This window comes from Gekko japonicus, unplaced genomic scaffold (assembly GCF_001447785.1).
Source record: "Gekko japonicus isolate JY-2015 unplaced genomic scaffold, Gekko_japonicus_V1.1 scaffold1573, whole genome shotgun sequence".
NCBI classification, from domain to species: Eukaryota; Metazoa; Chordata; class Lepidosauria; order Squamata; family Gekkonidae; genus Gekko; species Gekko japonicus.
This window is the reverse complement of record NW_015160887.1, coordinates 225,150-246,455: the sequence shown is the minus strand read 5'-3', so window position 1 is coordinate 246,455 and position 21,306 is coordinate 225,150. Positions and strand designations below refer to the sequence as shown.

The 21,306-nt window shown below is 45.3% G+C and overlaps 1 protein-coding gene across 1 annotated transcript in view; it reads left to right on the top strand.

The window, feature by feature from the left end:
* Positions 1 to 18,179: 18,179 nt before the first annotated feature.
* Positions 18,180 to 21,306, top strand: part of OS9 (osteosarcoma amplified 9, endoplasmic reticulum lectin) — a 44,542-nt gene continuing 41,415 nt past the window's right edge. Inside the window, exon 1 of the mRNA XM_015423454.1 lies at positions 18,180 to 18,358. Coding sequence (XP_015278940.1) covers positions 18,194 to 18,358 — 165 coding nt within the window. The 5' untranslated portion in view covers positions 18,180 to 18,193. The remainder of the gene's footprint in view (positions 18,359 to 21,306) is intronic.

Genomic DNA, 21,306 nt, shown 5'->3' with positions numbered 1-21,306 from the left:
TGGGCCCTTCTGGTTCTGAAGCACTTCCTGTTCAAGTGAGATGGAGGGAAGTAGCCGGGACTGGCTCTTTGTTTCGAGGAAGGAGGAACTGGGCATCAGAAAGCACCCAGGCAGGCACCATGGTGCCCACAGACAACAGCAGCATGATCAAGTGATGGCATGATGTCACTTCCAGCCTGGAAGTGATGTCACTCCTCTCTAGGGATCACCAGAAACTCTATTGTAAAATCATTGCCTTTCTGATGATTCTAGAGGGGCATAACACCACTTCAGGGATTTCCCTGGAAATGATATCATGCCATTGCCTGATGGTGATTAAATATTTTTTTTTCTCTTGCTGACATTTGGAAATTCAAAAGGTGCAGTCTTTTCTTGTGGTACAATGATGAGGAAAGCTGCACCTCTTTATGTTTGCTTACCAGGCAGTTGTTAAAAACACAGTGGGGAGTGGGGAGGCAACAGCTTCCAGTGTGTAATGGAATTTAGTCAGCATCCACAAATAGCCACAATCAACCTGTCATGGAGGTGCTATCAGATGGTCTTTTTCACTTCTAGAAGGCTAACAGGGAAATTGTCTTTGCCTTTAACAAAAGGACATGGGTGGAGCCAAAGGCTACTGTGAGCCAGTTTGTTTTTTTAGGAACAAGGACAACATTTTCCATGTGAGCAGGGTAGCCAACTGACCAGGGGAAAACAACTCAGCTTGTTTATGTGCTTTTAACAATAACTTTTATTTATTGACTTATATAAATTATTTCTAAGCCGTCTCTCCATACAGACTGCTTGAGGCAGCTTACAAATTAAAACACATTAAGAACTATGAAGAAATGCATTTTGGGGGCAGAGGTCTGACCTGATTAAAAACTTTACCAGGAGATTTCTAACGTTTTTCTCTTTGGGCAGAGAAAAGGCTGGGAGGCCCAGCTAAAGACAATAGGATGGTCCACTTTCTTCCCTCATCCCCAAGTAGAGAATAGAGATTTGGAGGAAGTGAAAACTAGAGAGACTTCAGAAAGGAACTCCTGGAGATCCCCAGGAAAAGACTCTATGACTTGGCCTGACCTGGTCAGTGGGTGGGGAAAAGAGAGGTGATAAAACTCAGGGGAGCAAGGAGGAAGATCTCTCTTTGGTGCTGAGTTAATCAGAGCGGGCAGAACTCTTAACTGATGTATGGAGGAGGCAGCCAGTAGCCATATGCTGGTCTGGACAATTGGAGTAAGCTGCAAGGTAATGGTAACCCTGTAGAGATCTATAACATCCTAAGCTAAGGAGTCTGTCCTATATTTTAACATCTCATAGGGCATGTATAGAGAGAGGGACAGAGGAACTGCATTTTACCCATTTCTTTTTAATCCCTTGCTCATTCTGGTGCTGTGATATAAGCATGCTTGTGAACATTTTCTCTTTAATAAGTATTTTATAACTTTTGATGCTGGTACCATATAAACCTCCACTGTTTCAGACATGCTGTTTTAAAAGAAGCGCTGGGGAAAGGCAGGCAGTTATCAAGTGGCTATTCCTCCAGTGGTGCACTAGGCAGTGAATGGTCCTCATGGTGACCAGGCACTGGGCGGTGGGAAACATAGAGGCAAGGCCTCAGAACTTGGAAAGGAAGTTGGGAGTCCTGACCCTCCCAGTGGGCCATTCCTTACAAGGGTCAGGTGGTGGCAGTGGTTACCTGAGAGAGAAAGAAAAGCCTCTCCAGGTGTTGGGAAAACCTTACAGGACAGGGTGGAACAAGGCCTGCAGGCTGGAGCAGGTCCGTTCCACCGCAAGAACAATAAACACCTTAAAATAAACTTTCGCTTCAAGGTGTGTGTAATTACCTTCAAAGCCTTACATGGCCTGGGTCCCACATATTTGAGGGACTGCCTCTTCCTATATATGCCCCGAAGAGCATTACACTATATGGACCAAGACCTCCTGGTTGTCCCTGGCCCAAAGGACGTCTGTCTTGCCTCGACCAGGGTCAGAGCTTTTTTTGGCCTGGCCCCTGCCTGGTGGAGCATGCTCCCAGTTGAGATTAGGGCCCTGCAGGATCTTCTTCAATTCCGCAGGGCCTATAAGACGGAGCTGTTCTGCCAGGCCTTTAGATGAGTAAACCAAAGAAGGGATCACAGTTACAGGTTCATACTATCAAACAAAGAAACACTGTGATAAAATTGACAATATTTAATGATTCTTATGAACATCAATTTGTGTGTCTATTAAGACTTTTACAATATTGCTTAGGAAATTCTGACATTTTCAAAGGAAAGTCCAACATCATCATATCCTCTATGAGCGCCCGGTTCTCCACTCATTTCATGAATCCTCCTCAGGAGTAAACCTATAAGGTTGGAAGGTGTCAGCCACTTGATACAACTTAACTTCTTTTTGATACAGTTTAACCTATTGTTTACTTTCTTCAAATTATTGCAGCTTAACTTCTTTTTCATATTATCTTCCAGTTCCATTGCAAGTGCTTGTATTAGGAGCAAGCCAATTAATTAATTTCTAGTAGAACACAGTTTTTATCTGGCTAGAAGCCTTTTATCAAATTGGCTGGTATTAGCTCTCTATGGTCCCGGTCACACGGAAGGTTTTGGCCCGGGAGAGGGACGGATCGGGGGCGCAGCAAACGGGCGCGATCTCACCGCAACATCTGGGAAGTGGTGCGCACCCATCCCCGATCCATCCCTAAAGCCGGAAAACCCTAAAGCAAAAAAGAACCACCTACAGAGGAGAACTTACCTGGAACGCCGCATCAAGCGCGGCCGTGGGATCGCCGACGCACCCATCGTCCGGAGCAATCCAGGCTCCCGGCCAAACTGCGCATGTGCACACATGCGCAGTTCGGCTGCCGTGCTCTTCCTTCAGTGCCCCCCCCCCGGCATCTGATCGTGCCAGGGAGGAACTGCACGGTGGCTCAGGGGATCTATGTGATCCCGCCGCCGTGTGTCTCTTTTGGTGCGGCTTTCAAAAGCCGCACTTTGCCCGTGCTCCCCACCCCACCCCGTGTGGCAGGGGCCTATCTCATGTTGATGGCTCAGTTGCTCTCTAATAGCTTATAGGAGTAGCATTTCTGTCATCTTTTCTATCTGGCTGGAAGCCTTCTTTTTAATAATAAACTGACAATGCTCTCCACCTCTCACACTGGAACTCAAACTCTCAAAAAACTATTCTGCAAGGCACAAAAGAGCTGTGCGGGAGAAACCCGGAAGCTGCAGTTTGTCCTCTATTGCTCTCACCCACCTTGAATGGAAATTATCTGAAAAAATTAGAGAAATTAAGGGGGGGGGTAGGTTAAGCCAGAAACATATAGCTTGAAGCCAGGCCCGTGCTTCTAACATTACCAGCCCTGTCTCTAGCCTAAGCATGGCATTAGGTACACACCGGGGTACTCCAAATAAGGATCTTAAAAAATTGGATTGTATTGCTTCCAGTTTAAGATAATCATTATACAGGCAAGCCTGTGATCCATACATGAACTGAGACACCATCTTACCCTGAAAGACTTTCAGTGTGTGTGGTATATGGGGTCCCCCTTTTGTAAAGAAAAATCTTAACGTTGCTGAGGCCGTTCTTTGGGTACATTCCGTTACCTGACAAAATTGTGCTGCCCACGAACCAGATGACCGAACTGCAACACCTAGATATCTAAACACTTTAACTTGGTCAAACTTATTTATGATTTGCCTTTCTACCTGACAGGAAGTGCAAATAACTATAAAGTACAACAAAAATACATTAAAAAACTGGAGTTAAAATCAAGAATTTAAAACTTCCAGTAGGTAGAAGAACTAATCGAATGCTGTCGTGAATAAAACTGTCTTCACCTGACTTCTAAAGAATCAAGAGTGAGGGGACCAGGCACACACCCCTGGGGTGGATGTTCCATAATTATGGGGCTGTGACCAGTGTTCCCTCTAAGCTGAGTTAGTGTGAGCTAGCTCACAGTTTTTTAGCCTCCGGCTCACACATTTTTGTCTTCGCTCAGGAAGGATGGCTCCAGAGCAAACTGATTTATGCAATAGCCAATTGGCTCGCTCACAACTTTAATGCCAGTAGCTCACAAAGTAGAGTTTTTGCTCACAAGACTCCATAGCTTAGAGGGAGCATTGGCTGTGACTGGAAAGCTTTTTCCTTCTGTGCATCAGAGGGATTTGTGAGGGTGTGACTACCACTTCTAAGGATTAACATCCACCAAGAAGACCTCCAGGAAAACTTTGATGAAGCAAACAGGATTTGGAGTCCTGTTTATATCAGAGGGGCTTTGACTTTTTGGTGTATTGTGCCCGATGGTAATTGTTGGACTCTGATATTTTTGGTTACTGCATTTTGGGGGGAGAGAGAAACATGGGGAGAGACTATGAGTGCTGTAGAGTTACCAATTTCAAGGTTGGGCCTGGAGCTTTCCTGGAATTCCAACTAAACTCCAGGCTACAGGTTGCCAGGTCCTACCTGATAGCTGGCAGGGGGCTCCTGGGTCCATTCTGGGAGTTTCTTGTGCGTGAACCGCATGTGCCACAATGCCATCACGCCAGAAGTGATGTCATCACGTCAGCAATGTCAGGGGTGATGCTGTAGTTTTTAGACAAAACTCTATGGTTTGTAGGTGATTCTATCATAAACGTTTGCCCAAAAACTAGAGCATCACTGCGCAACGTCAGCCACGTGATGATGTCACTTCCTGGTCACATCATCACATTGCCTTTCAGGCCAGGTGGGGGCAGGATTTCCCCCTGCTGGTCAGCTAGCCGGTGGCGAGGAAGTGCCCTGCAAAAGCTGGGGTTCCTCTGCCCCTTGTCAGGGTCTGGTAACTCTAAGATCAGTTCCCCTGGAGGAAATGGCAGCTTTGGAGGGCAGATTCTATGGAATCCCATCCTCCCTGAGCTCCCTCCCCCCCCAAAAAAAAAATTCCACCCTCCCCAGGTACCACCCTCTGGGAATTTCCCTAGCCAGAGTTGGCAATCCTAGGAAGGGGACAAAAAGAGGCAACAGTGTGGAGAAGGGCATACAGAATGAAAATGAGATGCTCTCATGAGTCCTTGTGGGTCATCCCCTTGTAGAAGTCTAATCCCCTTTCTGTAGTTATCCTTCTCCCAGTGCTAATCGGTCACAAAAGAGTCAGATTTCGCCTGCAACGTTTCATCATGTCCCTTAATCTCAGCTGGATATGGTCTGATCCGTCATCCCATCATCCTTAATTACATTGAATAAAATAACCCTAATGGCCGAGCCTCCAGCTTTTCCCTCTAACTAGCCCGGATTGAGGGGATCTATGCATTTAAGCCAAACACAATCCCTTTTCTCCTACAAACACAGCCCCGGGCAGCAAAAGAGTAATCCGAATCTAGGCACTCTCATCTGCTGCAAAAACGGATGAGGACGTACAGCCCCGAAAACAGTATGTACCACTTTGGGATGGTACAAAGCTCTCCGTTATTTCTGCTGCTGAGCTCCCAATAGAGTCATTCTGCACAAGGCTCTGGGGCTCAGCACAATGCCTGATTGATGGAACAAGGGCTCTTGTTAACTCCAAAGGGAGAAGAGGTTGGAGAGAGCACAGGCTCATTTCCAATCTGTTATCATCAGATTTACCAGCCTGGCTGGGTAATACAAATGGGACAATCACTGCTCAGTTTATATAACAAAGGCGTCAAGGGGTTTAAACATTCAAACTTTTTTTTTTTTTGCCAGTTGAATCAGGGCGATTCTGCACAGATTAGGAGTCTCAATGCGTGGATGAGACGATGGTGTAGGGGGGAAGGTTTCAAGTTTGTTAGGCACTGGGATGCTTTTTGGAACAAGAGGGAGCTGTACAGGTGAGACGGTCTCCACTTGTCCCAAGAAGGAACCAGGCTGCTGGCGCTTAAAATCAAAAAGGTGGCAGAGCAGTTTTTAAACTGAATATTGGGGGAAAGCCGACAGGAGATGAAAAGTATCTGGTTCGGGTTGGCTCATCTCAGAGAGATGAGGGGGTACTTGTTGCTTTTCTACAGGGAGACAGGCAGAGATCAGGAGTCTCAATGCGTGGATGAGACGATGGTGTAGGGGGGAAGGGTTCAGGTTTGTTAGGCACTGGGATACTTTTTGGAACAAGAGGGAGCTGTACAGGCGAGACGGTCTCCACTTGTCCCGAGAAGGAACCAGGCTGCTGGCACTTAAAATCAAAAAGGTGGCAGAGCAGCTTTTAAACTGAATATTGGGGGAAAGCCGACAGGAGATGAAAAGTCTCTGGTTCGGGTTGGCTCATCTGAGAGAGGTGAGGGGGTACCGGTTGCTTTTCTACAGGGAGGTGGATTGAAATTGTCCACAGAGGCCATGGCTGGTGACATGGACTGCCGGACAACGACTCGAGATAGCAAGAGGAAGGATGCAGGCTTAACTTGTAAGGGAAATTACAGCTGTTTCTATACAAATGCTAGAAGTGTCCGAGGTAAAATCGGGGAGTTGGAGTGCTTGGTGTCGGAGGGAAAAATAGACATTGTGGGTATTTCTGAAACTTGGTGGGATGAGGAAAATCAGTGGGACACAGTGATTCCCGGTTATATATTATATCGGAAGGATAGGGGGGGAAGGGTTGGAGGTGGGGTAGCTCTGTATGTCAGAGAGGGTATAAAGTCTAGAAAGATTGAGAGGCTAAGTGAATTGGATTCGCTTCTGGAAGTTCTATGGGTTGAAATAGGGGGGCCAAAAGGAAACTTAACACTGGGAGTTTGTTATCGCCCACCAGATCAAAAGATAGAGGAGGATTATAAAATGATGAATGCCTTAAAGATAGCAACTAGACAAAAACACTGTGTAATAATAGGTGATTTTAACTACCCACACATTGATTGGGTCAATATGTGTTCTAGTCGGGAAAAAGAGATTGAGTTTCTAGACACTCTAAATGACTGTGCTATGGAGCAGATGGTCACGGAACCTACCAGGGGAGAGGCGATCCTTGATTTGGTCCTAAGTAACACTCAAGACCTGGTGAGAGATGTAAAAGTGATTGCACCGCTTGGAAACAGTGATCATAATGTTGTTGAGTTCATCATTTGTACAAATAGAGAATTGGCCAAAAAGACTCACACAACCATTTTTAACTTTAAAAGGGGTAATTTCTCTGATATGAGGGGACACGTGGGGAGGAAACTGAAAGGAAAAGTAGAAAGGGTCAAAACAATTGGGGAAGCTTGGGATCTATTTAAAACTACGATCCTAGAAGCTCAAAAAATATATATTCCGCAGGTTAGGAAAGGCACAAACAGGTATAGGAAAAAGCCTGCATGGTTAACAAACAGAGTAATGGAGGCTGTAAAAAGTAAAAAGAATTCCTTTAAGCAGTGGAAAGCTAGTCACAGTGAGGCTGATAAAACGGAACACAGGCTATGGCAAATAAAATGCAAGTCTGAGGTCAGGCAGGCAAAAAGGGAATATGAGGAGCATATAGCAAAAAACGTAAAAACCAACAATAAAACTTTCTTCAAATACATTAGAAACAGGAAACCAGCCAGGGAGGCAGTGGGGCCCTTGGACGACCAAGGGGTAAAAGGAGTATTGAAGGATGATAGGGAAATGGCTGAGAAGCTAAATGCATTTTTTGCCTCCGTCTTCACTGTGGAAGATGAGAAGTGCTTGCCCACTCCAGAACCACTGATTTCAGGAGGGGTGTTGGAAGACCTGAGTCAGATTGAGGTGATGAGAGAGGAGGTCCTAAAACTGATAGACAACTTAAAAACTGATAAATCACCAGGCCCAGATGGCATACATCCGAGAGTTCTGAAAGAACTCAAATGTGAACTTGTAGATCTCCTGACAAAGATATGTAATCTTTCCTTAAAATCTGCCTCCATTCCTGAGGATTGGAAGGTAGCTAATGTCACTCCCATCTTTAAAAAGGGTTCCAGAGGAGATCCGGGAAATTACAGGCCTGTCAGTCTGACGTCGATACCGGGTAAATTGGTGGAAACCATTATTAAGGAAAGAATTAGTAGGCACATAGATGAACAAAACCTATTGAGGCAGACTCAACATGGGTTCTGTAAGGGAAGATCTTGTCTCACTAACCTGTTAGTGTTCTTTGAGGGGGTGAACAAACATGTGGACAAGGGGGATCCAATAGATATTATTTACCTTGACTTCCAGAAAGCTTTTGATAAAGTTCCTCATCAAAGGCTCCTAAGTAAGCTCAAAAATCATGGGATAGAAGGACAAGTCCTTTTATGGATCAAAAACTGGCTAGTTCATAGAAAACAGAGAGTGAGTGTAGGTGGGCAATTTTCTCAGTGGAGGGTGGTAAGCAGTGGGGTACCGCAGGGATCAGTACTTGGTCCACTGCTTTTTAACTTGTTCATTAATGATTTGGAGTTGGGAGTAAGCAGTGAAGTGGCTAAATTTGCGGATGATACGAAGTTGTTCAGGGTGGTGAAAACCAGTGAGGATTGTGAGGCACTCCAAAGGGATCTGTCAAAGTTGGGCGAGTGGGCGTCAACATGGCAAATGGGGTTCAATGTGGCCAAGTGCAAGGTGATGCACATTGGAGCCAAAAATCCTAACTATAAATACACGTTGATGGGGTCTGAACTGGCAGAGACAGATCAAGAGAGAGATCTTGGAGTTGTAGTGGATAACTCACTGAAAATGTCGAGACAGTGTGTGACTGCAATAAAGAAGGCCAATGCTATGCTGGGGATTATTAGGAAGGGTATTGAAAACAGATCAGCCAATATCATAATGCCCCTATATAAATCAATGGTGCGACCTCATTTGGAATACTGTGTGCAGTTCTGGTCACCACACCTTAAAAAGGATATTATAGCTTTGGAAAAAGTGCAGAAAAGGGCAACTCGAATGATAAAAGGGTTGGAACACTTTCCCTATGAGGAAAGGTTAAAGCGCTTGGGGCTCTTTAGCTTGGAGAAACGACGACTGAGGGGTGACATGATTGAGGTTTATAAGATTAGGGTAGAGAGCAGGTAGAGAAAGAGGTACTTTTCTCCCTTTCTCACAATACAAGAACTCGTGGGCACTCCATGAAATTGCTGAGCGGCCGGGTTAGAACGGATAAAAGGAAGTACTTTTTCATCCAAAGAGTGATTAAATTCACTGCCACAGGAGGTGGTGGTGGCTACAAGCATGGACGGCTTCAAAAGGGAATTAGATAAGCATATGGAGCAGAGGTCCATCAGTGGCTATTAGCCACAAGGTATAGATAGGGACTCTGGGGCAAGTGATGCTCTGTCATCTTGGTGCTTGGGGGGGTCAACAGTGGGAGGGCTTCTAATGTCCTGGCCCCACTGGTGGACCTCCTGATGGCACTGGTATTTCTGGCCACTGTGTGATACAGAGTGTTGGACTGGATGGGCCTTTGGCCTGATCCAACATTGGCGTCTCTTATGTTCTTATATAGCATTCGCTCCACATTTTCTCAACTGGGAAGAAAAAGTGCAGCTCAAAACCACATTCAAATACCCCGGGGCAACGCTGTTCTGACTGCAAAGTCACCCCTGAACGGCCATAAATCTGTGCAGAAGGTACTATAAAACCTGATGATCAAAGAAAGTGAAAGCGGCATGCAGTGTAGAGGGTACCGTAAAATCCAATGATGAAAGAAAATGAAAGCAGCATGCAATGCAGAGATGAATTTCAGTTCCAACATGGGTTTTGTAAAACAACAGAGGGAAAAGCCAATGCAGAATCGCCTTCAGTATCCTGAGACAGAAGGTGAGCATGGAAGGAAAGATGGGTGGCAGCCCCAGAAACATTGCTATCTAATGCAGCTGCAGAGTCCAAGAAGAAGAAGACAAAGAAGAGATTGGATATATACCCCACCCTTCACTCTGAGTCTCAGAGCGGCTTACAATCCCGTTCCTCTCCCCACAACAGACACCGTGTGAGGTAGGTGGGGCTGAGAGAGCTCTGAGAGAACTGCTCTTGAGAGAACAGCTCTGAGAGAACTGTGGCTGGCCCAAGTTCACCCAGCAGCTGCATGTGGAGGCGTGGTGAATCAAACCCGGTTCTCCCATGCTTCCAACCACAACACCAATCAATCAATCACTAGAGTGCACCTTTTACACATGCACGTGGACGGTTCACAGTGCATCGCTACTTCTCCTTCAGTGTCATCAAAGGATAGCGGAGCGTGTCTGTTGAACTGCAGGCTGCTCACTGGATCAGTGAGCTACAATATGCAAGCCCAGAGATGCATGTGTTGTTGCCCAGTGATACTATAAAAGATGTTCAAAGAAACATTTGAGATAGGGCCCTGTTTAAAAATTGGGCTTGCATTGCATGAAGCCTGGGGAAAATTTCCATTGCTATATTTCTGCAGAGCTGCTCCCGCACAGAAATGATTTCCTGTTGTGCTAGGACTGCCAGTGGAAACACATCTGCATTCACAGTGGCAACAGAAAGGGGTATTCTCCATTGTCTTCTCCATTGTCTTCTCCATTGTCATCCATGCTTTCCTTGTGCTTGACACACACCACCACCCCTTGCTGTAGTGCTTTTTGTTGACTTTTTCAAAAACCCAGTAGCAGCTATTTCGCTATCTTGTGTTCTAATAGCCTCTTGTGGATCCCATCTGCGGATAGCTAAATCTGCAGATTGGGGGTACATGAAGGCTAAAGAGATGTTTCTGTGCTCATGGGGCACTCCCCAAGTTTGCAGAAAAGTCTGAAATGTTTAAAGTTCTCCCTGATTGTTTAAAAAAATTAAAAACTGTTGCCTGTGAATGTGTAGACAACACGCTTTTCTTCTGCAGTGCTAATTTTCTTTTACAGCTGGCCATAGTGGAGACACACAGTAGGAACTCAGGCTCTGGCAGCATCAGAGCTTGGTGGCCCAGCCGCAGTGTTGGAAGACGCCAGAGCTGCTTGAGACCCGGCTGCAGTGGCGGCACACAGTGGGAGCCACTCTGGACTCGGCCATGGTGTCAGTGAATCCCAGGAGCAGCTTGGGACCAGTCACAGTGCATGTCGGGCACCACTCCAGGTTCAGCCACAGTGTAGGCAAACCCCAGGAGCCACTCGGAGCCTGCCAGGAGGTACCCTGGGCTCCCAGGCATTGCTACTGCAGCCAGACTTCAAGGTGAGCACCATCTCATCAATGGGGGAGCAGATGGGATTCTCCCCGCAAATTTTGTGGGCTCCCCCTCATAGTATTATGATGCTATGGCAATATACCTACTACTAATGTTTCTAAAAGCTGCCCCAAAGCCTGCCACTAGTAGAGGGTAAATGGTGGGGGGTTAGGGAGATCTCCCACCCGCCTCTTCGTTGCCTGCTGCCACTTGGCTGGGCAGCAAGAAGGGAAATTGCTGCAAAAGTGGCATGGCACCAACAGTGAATATGTGGAAGTGATGTCACGTCGGCAACATGATGCCCTGGGGTTCACCAAAACTCTATGGTAAAACCATCTTGCCGCTTGAAGGGCAGGTGTGCGCAGCACCTGCTCTTTTGAAGTGGGGGCTACTCATGCCTGTGGCTGGGGGAAAGCAGGGGGCATGGACACATGGCACTGCGTTCCTAATGCAATGACGTCACTCTGTGTGATATCATTGCGTTGGGGCAGCCCCTCCCCCTCCTGGCATGCCCTCCCCAAATCCCCCCACTGGGGAGAAAACAGGACCTGGCGACCATATGTGCCTTCCAGTTTAGGCCCTAACAGTAGAAGTAAAATTGCCTTATCTGGGCCACTGTAACATCAGTAAACAAGTATAAAGCCAACAGTCGTGATAGTCTGACCCACAAATCAAACAGTCATTAAGACTTATAAGGAATGCTATCTATGTATTACCATCTGAAGCACTACAACATGATAAACAAATCATAAGAAAATCCTTGAACCAAGGTACATAATCAACGTCGTCTCCGGATTATATAACCACGTTTCAAAAAGTGGATCTTCTTCAGGAGATATTCTGTAGTGTACAAAAATACAATTTTTAGATTACATGCTACACCAATAACGAGACAATACAATAATCTTAGTGCTATCTTACTTACATAATGGTGCAAAAGCTCTCTGTTTCATAAGTGTATAGTAATGTTCCCTTTGTTATGAAAACATACAAGATATTTCAAATTACAAAGTATTTAAAAATAATCAACCTAGTAGTAACTTACACTAAATTCAGATAGGACGCTGAACTCAGTTAACATTAAGGCTCAAAATGCTGCTATGTTTCTAATGGATCCTGGGGGTCTCTCTCTGGTGATTGCTACCAGAGTGCAATTAAAGGGACCTTGCAAATTGCTGACAGGTGGTGGGTGGTAGGAGGCAGTACACTTAAAGAAAACATCATATAGTTTACAAAAAACATGAAAGGTCGATTTCTGCATTCAGTCCATTTGCAGATACACTGTTCAACCGATGAATCCAAAACATTTCTCTCTGTAAGAGGAGTCTTCTTAAATCAGTCCTTTCCCCAGGAATTCTCTGTACAATTTCTAATACAACATATTGAAAGCTATCATGACAATGATTAAACTGTTTAAAATGAATAGCTAGTGGGGTGTCCAAGTTCTGAGCCTTCAGTTTGGATTTATGCTCTGTAATTCTTGTTCTAATAGGCCTAGAAGTAGACCCAATATAGATTTTTTTACACACACATTTTAATAAATACACGACCCAACTTGTATTACACGAACTGCAATGTTTTAGTTGCATTCTAAACCCAGGTAGGATTACTTTGTCTGTTTGTCACTATTTAAAGAAAATCACAAGAGCATCATTAATAGCCTTAAGGCACAATTCAGAGTTCTTCAGCCTTCATTTTGTTTTATCTTTTCTAATCCTTAATTGATATTCTCACTTAGGGGCTGCTGCCCCTTTTTCGGAGACAGAGTCCTCATCAGAAGTAGTGGAGTCCATTTCATCACTAGGTTTGCTGTCTTCTTCTTCTTTGCCGTCCTCACCGGACTCTCCCAGTTACAGTCTCAGGAACTCACACGCTTTAGAAACAGAGTCAATTTTTTCTTTTTTATCCTGCAGTTTGAAAATGACACCTTTGGGGATCAGCCATCTGTAAGGAATGCTGTTTGTTTGTAAAAGTAGGATCAAGTCCTTGTACTTCTTCCTCTTCTTCCTTATTTCAAATGGAATATCTTTTAAGATCCTGATGATGTTGCCTCCAGTTTTCAAGGGTGTTCCTGGTAGTAGCTTTCAGGATTTGGTCCCTCACATATCTCTTTGAGAATCTAACCACTATCTCCCCAGGCAGATTATTTTTCTTGATATAAATGGAATAGGTTCTATAAACCACATCTATTTCGCTTACAAGGTATTCCGCTTTTAAATCTGTGATTGGGGCTAGCGCATCACTCAGTAGTTGCTTTAGATTCTCTTCTTTTGCTTCAGGGACCCCTTGGAACCGGAGGACTAGGTTAGCTTTTTCCATTTGTAGCTGCAAAAGTTGATATTCATCTGAAGCTTGCTTCTTTTCCAGCATTTGAACCTTTTTCTTAACCTTTTTGGAGTTGGCATCCATTTCCTTCACTTTCTCAGCTGTTTGCTCTGTCTTTTTTGTAGTTTCAGTCAATTGGAGCTGCTGATCTGCAAAGTTCTGGTTTAAAGCTGTCAGTTGTTGATTGATGTTCGTCATCTGGTCCAGTAGACAATGCAAAGAGTCCGCTAACAGTTTAGAAAACTCAGTGGTATCTTCCAGCCACGGGCTCATGCTCCCCAGTGGTTTCACTTTTGCTTGGCTGCCTTTCTCCGTTTTTCCCCACACCATTTTTATGGATTGTTTACTTTTTTGAAAACGTGCTAAAGTCTCTGAAATTCGCCCAAAGGCTTACAGGCGCTCTAGTTGTTCTCTTAAAATAGATTTCAATGCTTTTTCTTCAGCTCCCCCTTGGCAAATCGCTATTCTCTTTATGTGTATGGGAGGGGCCCCTCCCCTGCTCGCTCATCTTGTCGTTCCCAGGGGGGCTTTCTTTTAAATTCCCAGCATTTCAATTTAACTTGACTCACTGTTCATTGATGGTCCAAGGACCTCGCTCAAGGTACATTTTATATGCCCGATCTCCAACACTTGTCCCAGTCAGCGGCTCTGGTTCCATTGCGGACGCAGCAGCAGCAGGACCATCGAGGCGGAAGAGCACCTCAATTCTCCAGCAATGCGCTGGCAAAGAGACTACCCTTCAAAGCCCCATGGCTAGGAGCCTTTCACAAAGGCTCCGGGGGGGGGGCGACCAGTCGCCCCCCCCCAAACTGCTGGCACGCGAATCGCTTCCCTGGGAGGTCTGGGAGAAACATCCGCTATCGTGTCGCCATAAACCGGAAGTCCAAAATAGGATCCTGATGGGAAATAGCAGTCTCTCCCACACCTTCAGCAAACGCCTCGTTATGCAGGAATGGAACTTGCAAGGAGCTAGTGGGATTCAGGTCTTCTGAGAGCTCCAAAACACTGACCCTGTTTTTCGAGGGAAGAATCCTCTCCCACAGAGCTCCGTCATAACAAAAATCATCTATGCGAAATTGCTTTGAGGATTTACTGTAGGATGTTACTGGTGAGCCAGAGTCTGAGTCATTTCTATTTCTTTCTTTTTTTTTTTGGTCATTTTAGTAGCAATGAGACAGTACACAATAATAAAGGTTGAAACTGGTAATCTCTCTGTAATTGGAGACTTTATACGATTTGCAGCTGCAGCTACAGCCGCTAGCGATGTCTTCTTTAATTCTTATCTTGAGCAAAACAAACAATCTGTGCTACAAGGCTGCAGAGCTGCCCTAATGAACTATTCCAACTTAGAAAGCAACTCTGTGAGGCAATTCAAATCCAAAAGATAAGAAGAAAAAACCCTTGATATCTCGGAGCTCTGCAAAACGCGTCTAAGCAGGACGCCGCCCCAACCGTGAGGCCACAACTGTTGTTCTTGACCATTGTACCCTACCCTTGTTCCAAGAGGGTGGGGGTACAACTAGGGTTGGCAGCCCCTGGGGTGGGGGCGGGATCCCCCAGGGTTCCAACTCATCTCCAGATGACAAAGATCAGCTCCCCTGGAGAAAAGTTCTACTTTGCAGGGTAGACTCTATGGCATTACTCCACCCAGGACTCCCACTCCTTCTGAAATTCTACCCTCCCTGGGCTCCAGCCACAAATCTTCAGGAATTACCCAGTCTGTACATGGCAATCCTAGCTGTGTGTAGTTCTCTCCCCTGCTCCATTGTCTCCGCCAACAGCCCAACATCTTAATATCTATCTTATAGTTCTGTCAGAGCTATTCTCTCAAGAGCAGTGTTCCCTCTAAGCTGAGTTAGTGTGAGCTAGCTCACAGTTTTTTAGCCTCCAGCTCACAGATTTTTGTCCTAGCTCAGGAAGGACGGCTCCAGAGCAAGCTAATTTATGCAGTAGTCAAATTGCTTGCTCACAACTTTAATGCCAGTCGCTCACAAAGGAGAACTTTTGCTCACAGGACTCTGTAGCTTAGAGGGAACATTGCTCAAGAGTAGTTCTTTCAGAGCTCTCTCAGGCCCAGCAACCTCACAGAGTGTCTGTTGTGGGGAGGGGAAGGGAAGGAGACTGTAAGCCACTCTGAGATTCTGAGTGAAGGGCAGGGTATAAATCTAACTCTCCTCCTCCTCCTCCTCCTCCACCACCACCACTGGTGACAATTAAACTGCGACTTGAAATTAATCAAGAGAATCCAGCTTTTTGGACTCTGTAAATGTATGCTATGAAATAACTAGCATGGGGGGCAGGGTTTATATATTATTCATGCAGCCAGATGGGTTGTCTGTTGCTGAGGGCAGAGAGGTACCTATGCTGCCCCCTAATGGTGAAGGTACTGCAGAAACTGTGCAAGTGTGACAATTGTGCATTATTTTAAGGGGAGGGCTTTTTGTATTTTTTATTATAATTTGTAAGATGCCTTGAGCTCCAGAAACCTTTTCCATTGTGACATGTGGGATTGATCCAGAGTCTGCAGTTAGAGCTGAGCCCCTCTGCCAAACCATGAGCCTCAGATGCTGGTACTGCAGCCCTGCCATTACTAATGATGCATTTGTAACTTGAAGAAGCATTCTTTTTTTCTTTTTTTTAAATCATTTATTTTCATTTTCCATTTAAAAAAAACATACAATACATATATCATCAAAATCCCCTTGGAGTCTTATCCACTTTGTTCTATCCATTCATATAAACGCTTCCACCTTTCCCCAAACATTTTTTCATCCGTTCCTTAAAGGATTAAACTTAACTTGTCCATCTCTGCCATCTCTAATAGTCGACACACTTAATCCTCTTTCTTCGGTATATAATCCTGTTTCCAAAATTTAGCTAGTAAAATTCTAGCAGTTGTAAGTATTATAATTATCATATATTTGTCTTTCCATCTGTATCTTTCCGGTAGCATATTTAACAACACTGTTTCCGGAGATAGCTCGATTTTAATATTTGTTATTTTCAGAATTATTTTCTGTATCATTTTCCAGAAATCCTGCACTTTTGGGCACCTCCACCACATATGAATGAAGGTACCCACATTATTATTACACTTCCAGCATTTCATAGGGAATGCTGGATTACACTTGGCTATCTTGTCCGGTGACTAGTACCATTTATGGTAGATCTTATATATATTTTCCTTATAATTGGTGCTTCTCATAAACTTTATCGACTTCTAACTGGTGCAGGTTTTTGCATTCTAATTCCAAATGTTCAGTATTCCATTGGCAAATGAACAGCTGGATGTTGATCATTGAGAAAATGAAACTGGGCCATCCACTTGCAAATTCTACATGCTGGGGGGACTTCTCAGGTACACAGAAGAATTTTACTTGGTAATTAATGATAAAGTTGGGGGAGGCACACTGGATCTGATGGGGACAGAGCATCCTAATTACTCCACAGGACACTAAAAATATTGAGTGCAGTTTAACATCCGTTAAAGGAGTGGGTAGAAAAGGAAAACAAGGTAGGGAAGAGAAATTAGCCTGCTCAGGGCTAAGCGTTTGTAGTATTCCAGAAGGGGAGATTAAGGTTGGTGTCCGAGTTCCCCATCATCACCCCTGAGATTCCTTTCAGACCTGCAATTTGACAGTTCATAAACACTGCATTGTGAGGGGCAAGTGATTCCAGATGAATCAAATATCTGGGGGACAGTTGAGTGGACAGTTGGCCCATTAGATCCTTTCCAAGTTTATGATTTTTTTCCCTAGGAATATCTATCTATTTTTTTAAAAGTAGCTGTGTTGGTCCATAGCAAAATCCAAAAGTAATATAATACCTTTTATCAAGCCCAAACAAAATAACACAGTTCAATGTACAAACTTCAAAATTCTCTGGAACTCTTTGTCAGGCTGGATATTTTTTTTAAAAAGTGGGTAGAGGGTTTTGAGATAGAGATTTTAAGAGATCTGAGAGATGTCCCCAGGATTGTATGTGTGTGTTTTGTTTTTTTAAACACCCAGCCTGATGAACAGTTCTGGATAGCTAAAAAGCTTGTGTGCTGTGATATTTTAGTTGCTCTTAAAAGAAAGGTATCATAGGGCTTTTTAAAAAGTGGATTAATCACTTCTATAACGGAATCCAAGTGTTAACCATTAGAATTGTTACGTGCTTTCAATGCATACATAACGAAGGCCTACAGGGTGCTCATAAACTAAGAAAGAACAGATAAACGGAATTAAATGTTGTTGTTAATTCTACTGTTTTTCCAAGGAACTCACCTCATGGTACTCTGCTCTTCTACTTAATCCTCACAACAACCCTGCGAAGTTGGCTAGTTTGAGAAAGGGCATGTTCACCCGTGAGCTTCCATGGCAAGGGCGGGGGAATCTGAGCTATTAAAAAAGTAGCCTTGAGGCCATCACCACAGGAGCCTGGAAACGATGCTTGCGAGATTGTTCATCCATCATCTATTGTTCTACAGGCGCTCGCTCTCCTGATTGGATGCTTGTCAAGACCTAAAACGGACCAATCGCTTCTCATCAGTTTTCCTCCTCCTTCTCCCCCCCCCCTTTACGGTAGCCCTCGCCAAGCGCTCGCCCTTCTCATTGGCTGCTAGAATCCACCCAATCCCTTTCCACCAGGTTTTTTTAAAGGCAGTCTCACGCCCCTAGTCAGGTACTTCCTCCGTATTGCCCAATCGAAGAAGCTTTCGCTACATGATTGATGTAGTAGGCGGGCTCTCGGAGGCGCTGGAACCCGAAGGAAGGGCGGAAGTAAGCTCGAAGGAAGGGCAAAAGCCGAATCGGAGGAAGCGGGGGAAGCAAAATGGCGGCGGCGCGGCAGCTTTTAGCGTCTTGCGGCCCTTGGGTGCTCTTGGTTGCGGCGGCGCTGCTAATCCCAGCTGAGGCTCTGGGGACCTTGAACCTGCACGAGCTCAACGAGCTGAAATATGGGATCGAGATCGGTGCGGAGCCTGTCGTGGCTGGGCAGGTACGGCTGGTCGGGGCCGAGGGAAGTTGGTTGGGGGGCGGAGTGCCCTGGTCTGAAGCCTGTTGCAGCAGAAACAACAAAAAGGTGTATGTCGGTGTATATGTATTACAGTCATGAGACCATCCGTAGACGTGAAAATTATGGTAAAACATTCTTATATATAAAAACAAGATGCACCATATAAACAGAATTCAAATTTGAGCCTAGTTATGATACAGTTTCCGTGTCTTTGCTCCTCGCATAGTTAGCAGGGCCTCGGCTCTCCTAGGCTACAGTCTATAAACAGCCACAGGTGCTGCTCTGTGCACATTCCAAGTGCGTGCAGGAGGACAAATTCCCAGTGGGGAAGGTGTGTGCAATGAAATGCCAGATCAGCGGCTCAGTAGTGGAAGCCCTAGTTTACTTGCACAATGTCCCTTGTTCAATCTCCATTGCTGGTAGCAGACCCAGAAGAGATGCTACCGCTAGCCAGAATAGAGAGCCAATGTGGGGTAGTGGGTAAGTGTGGCAAACTAGTATCTGGGAGACCTGGGTTTGAATCCCTGCTTCTGCCATGGAGGCTCACTGGGTGACTTGGGGGCCAGTCATGCTCTTTCAGCCTAACCTACCTCATTGGTTTGTGGTGAGGATAAAATGGAGGCATGGAGAACAATGTAAGCCGCTTGGGTCCTATTGGGGAGAAAGGAGGGGTACAAGTAAATAATAATAATATTACTCAGAGTTATATCCTTTGCTTTGTGTGCCCTGGTTTGACCCTTAGGGTCAAGTATGAGATGATGTGAAAGACTTCCGCCAGAGACTCTGAAGAACTGCTGTGCATCTGAGTACACAGTACTGACTTTGGTATGCCCATAGCCTGACTCACTGGAAGGCAGCTTCACGTGGATGTGTGAGTTAGGTGGTTCTGTATTCTGTGTTTGTATACGGTTGAATAGCCCCATACACATATTAGAGTGTAAAGCCTTGGGCTTTTTTCTTTATATGTGCAGTGGGTAATTATGTTCCTTTCAGTGTACATACAGCTGGATGTGTTATTTTAAAGCCCAGCTCCTGTTCCTTGTTTTGATATGTTTTAAATTAAAGTGAATGTGGGCTGGCTCTTTTTTATAGGTATAAACTTATATGTGGGTTCACTGCGATGTGAGTAGAGCTAATGTCCAGTTGTTTGGAATTGCAGATGGGAAGGTGTCAGATGTCGGAGGGATGGCTGTGCTTACATTGCAACATCAAACAGTTTTGTGTTTAAGGGAACAGGTGTCTCGTGGCCTCAACTTTCACAGGCTGTGGCTGTGAAACTCCTTCTGAACAGATATATAGTGCCATATCTGTCTCTCCCATCAATTTCTTCTGCCACAGTTCTCTGTGGCCTCTGGCTTATCCCATAAAGCATCATACCCAGTTTTTGAAGTGCATCCTGCCTACATTTATCCTGCCCTGTCCCTGCCTCTGCCTTTTACTTCCCATGGCTTTCTCTGTCTCTTTTGACTGTAAACTCCCGAGGGGCAGGGGGAATATTCAGCCTCTGCAGCTCTGAAAGTTGCCGTATGCGCTGAGGGTGCTGTGCCAATCATAAACTAGAACTTACTTCATCAGATGCACAAAATATCTCATTTTGCGGCATATGTGCATGCTCCTTGAAGCACATATTCATGGCTGATACATCCATCAGTAGTTACTAGCCAAGATAATTAAAGGGAAACTCCACGTCAAGAGGAACTAAGCCTCCAAATATCAGTACAAGGAGGCAATATCCAGCTTAGACTTATGCCCTGTTTTGTTGACATTCTGAGGCAGCTGGTTGGGCTTTGTGAAACAGGTTGCTGGGCTAGATGGACCACTGGTTTGATCCTGCAGGGCTGTTATGGATGGGACTGAAAGGCCAGGGAATGCAATGGGCGTCGTTGCAAAGCTCAAGCATATGTAAGATAAGTACAGGAGATACGTGCAGCGCTGGAGGAATCCTTAGCAATGCAGTGTGAGCAATCCTTAAGTTGGCCTGGACTGTATATTCTCCCCAACGGCGACCCAAAGCAGCATAGAACGTTGTTCTTTTGCCTTCTGTTTTACCCTCACAACAGCCACCCTGTGCGATAGCTTAGTGACTGGCCTAGGTCACCAGTTGAGTTTCCATGGCAGAGTCGTGATTTGAACTTGGGTCCACCAGATCCTAGTCTGACATTGTGGGGAGGTCTGTGGCTCAATGAAAAAGCCTCTGCTTTGTGTGCAGAAGGGCCCAGGTTCAGTCCCCAGAATCGCCAGTTAAAAGGATCAGGTCAGAGGTGATGTGGAAGACCCCTGCCATTAGACCCTGGAGAACAGCTGCCAGTCTGAGTAGACAATACTGACGTTGACCAATACTCTGATTCAATATAAGGCAGCTTCATATGTCTTCATTGTAACCACTGCACCACACTGTGGTTGTCTGATTTCTCCAGCTCTCAATACTGAGACCTGTTTGTGACATATGCTTAGGGGCTAGCTGACTTTACTCTCTCCTGCAAAACAGGGTCAGGAAGAAGCCCTGCACTGGCTGAAGGAGCCTTCGTGGGCTACACAACAGTTATCGTAGACTAGTGATGGAGTTCCCAGCCCCAGTGCCTGTTTTCAGGCCCCTCTCAAGGCTCCGCACTTGTGGGAACAGAGACACCTTGGCTCCTTGGCAGGATACACTGGTGTATGTTTGCATTCGTGGCCCAGGTTGCATCATCGTGCCTGAGGCTTGCAGCATATGTGCTGCGCATGATTGACTAGAGGTTGCTTGAATGGCATTGCCTTTAGTCCCCTTTGTGGTTTGCAAAAAGCAGACTTAAACATAGTAAAGCCACATTCCTCCTTTTTGGCTTCTTTTCCTCTTGGCTTCCGGCTTTGATCTGGCACCAGGGAGGACGGGAGGCTTGGCTTCCCTTGTGATGATGGGATACTTTCTGTTCTCAGGTGTCTCCTGCAAG